General features: G+C 35.0%; 1 protein-coding gene across 1 annotated transcript in view; it reads right to left on the reverse strand.

Annotated features, from left to right (window-relative positions):
• Positions 1-312: 312 nt before the first annotated feature.
• Positions 313-2,514, reverse strand: part of cbsb (cystathionine beta-synthase b) — a 17,716-nt gene continuing 15,514 nt past the window's right edge. The window contains exon 15 of the mRNA XM_014017527.1: positions 313-1,146. Within this exon, the coding sequence (XP_013872981.1) occupies positions 989-1,146 (158 nt within the window). The 3' untranslated portion in view covers positions 313-988. The remainder of the gene's footprint in view (positions 1,147-2,514) is intronic.

Consider the following 2,514-nt stretch of genomic DNA (forward strand, 5'->3'; position numbering starts at 1 on the left):
CTAATTCATGAACAACACAACAGTAACACACAAAAAAAAACTGTAAATCTGTTATAACTTTACGGCTGTCATTTGGTTTGCATCTGATTCTTATATTAAAGGTAAATGAGGTCATAATAAGGAAAAACTTRAACCAATGAAGTAAATAAAACCTTTATAACGTCAGACGTCTTGAATCTAAAATGAACTTTATAACAWTTATTAAAACACTTCCTAAATGTTTCAAGTTACTAACTGAACCTTTTAGCAATTTTCAACCATACGACCGGGTCATTCATCCACCTGAAAAGTATAAACAAAACAAACACGGGAAACAGAAAAAAGGTGACTGTAAGTCATTTTATTCTGAGCTGAAAACTTATTTTCTCTAAAATCATTTTTGTATTTTTAAAAAAAGGCTTTAAATTCACTAACATCTTCACTGTTAGTACAGAGCAAATATTTATTCTGTCTATTTTAAATCACATCTTGATTAAAATTAACATTAAACACATCAGCCATGAAAGATCTACAAATATCAAATCCAAACAAATCATTGCACTTATCAGGCAGGAGCCAAAGTCATTACAGGTCTAAAAAAAGTTTTATAAAAGCCCATCAGCATCTGTCACTTAAATCCAATTATGAGTTGTTAGAAGAGGTTTGTGTTTAAWACCAAAGTGTGAACAGAGAGCTAAATATCTGTTCAACTTTAGACATAAGCTATAAAATAAGTATATTATAGAGCAAAACTAATGCTCTTCCTACCTTGCTCTTATTAATAAATTACACAAACATCTAAAGAAGCAGTTTGTTTGCTTTTTTCTGCTAAAGACACTGAGTAAAAGCAATTTTTAAATAAAGGTTAATTTAAAAAGGCCAAACACACTAAATATATTACTGCTGCAAAGCACAGTGAGAATATCATGCAACACAGCTGCCTTTCTCTTCTTTRTAAGATTTGTTAGCAACAACAACTAGTATTAACTATCTGAGCCGGCTGAACATCTTAAACAGGACATTTTTCCAGAGACTCTCTGTTTGACAGCGAGTCTTTGGAGGCTGAACGACGCTGCTCCTCGTGTGCCGTGATGAAGTTAAGCAGGTCGATCGCTGTCGCAACGCCGAACAGCATCTGCCTCTCGCAGGATGCTCCATCAGCTTCATCTGAACAAAAATACAACACAACACTTAAATTTAGGGTTAAAAACACAGAAGGGTTTGGAATAGCAAGAATGTATATATTCTCTGTTTCACTGAAAACCAGAATAACACAGTTATTGGTTTAAATGGAGAACCAGTTGAGTTAAAGAACATGTAAGAAGAAGATAAAGTGCAGTCATGAAGAACTGACCKGTTGATGATACCAGCTGATCCAAATTATTTTATGATCAGAGTAACTCCCAAGTACAACTCAACATTTCTTTGGTGGAAGTGGTCTTGATAAAAAAAATAAGATCCACTGTGGAGCCAGAGTTTGATTACATTTTCTCCATCATGGACAACTTACTGTTATATGGCTGGACAGATGGAGACAATCTAGGAATCAAAGAGTTTGACATTTCTGTGTTTCTGGGAGGTCAAGCTGGAACCTAAACAAGGTTTAAACAAGGGGTCACCTGTGACCTTGACCTTTGACCACTGACCCACTGACCTTGGGGTCGTCCTTGACCCAAGAAGTGTCCAGCTGTGGAGTTTATCACTCTCATGTTAAAGGTTATCAGTTTAGAACTCAGAGAGGAAACTGTTCACAGGCAGATGGATGGACCATAATCTGTCCAGTCTTGTAGGACAATGCATCTAAACATGAATTCATTTCTTTTAAAAATGAAAATCATGGCTATGTTAGTGCTTTTGGCCTAAATTTTTAGAATTTTTTTCTGGGATAACAATAACTAACTACAGAAATGCAATCTCTGATTGTATTTCTCTCTTCTTCTTTTTTTTTCTATTGTTGTATTTTGGACTTTAGGTTTGCTGCTGGAGCCATCTTTAAAAATATTATAAGAGTAAGAGCGCCTCCTGCTGGACAAAGTTAGAAGTTATGCATAAAAACAATTTAGTTCTAAACAAGTTTTTAAATCTTAACTTTGAATAGTTTGTATTAATGTTTGTTGAGAAAACAAGTGAAGACCATAGTTTTTCTGACTTTGATTAAYGGGTAATGTTTAGGGTTAATGAAGCTGACCACACTGTAACATGTCAGGGAGTAGAAACACATCAAACAACAGTTCAGCTGAGTGTGAGCAGTCATCACTCTGACTTTATTTGGGCTGTAAATGCAGTTTTTATAATCACTGACTCCTTCCTCTTCTCTGCTATTTGCTTAGTAGTCTAGTTTTTGCTAGATGTTCCCAAATATGCAGAGGTTGTGCCACATCCAAACAACCAGATATTCAATGTAAATAAATGTTTTGATATTGAAGTTTGTTTTAAGACAGCAGCAGTCCTTTTTGGTCTTTTCTCTGCTCAGCTGTTAGCTCATTAAGCTAGTCTGAAATTCTCCAAACTAAGAGCTACCTACAACAGGTAAGA

The sequence above is a fragment of the Austrofundulus limnaeus genome, unplaced genomic scaffold (genome assembly GCF_001266775.1).
Source record: "Austrofundulus limnaeus strain Quisiro unplaced genomic scaffold, Austrofundulus_limnaeus-1.0 Scaffold171, whole genome shotgun sequence".
Classification (NCBI taxonomy): domain Eukaryota; kingdom Metazoa; phylum Chordata; class Actinopteri; order Cyprinodontiformes; family Rivulidae; genus Austrofundulus; species Austrofundulus limnaeus.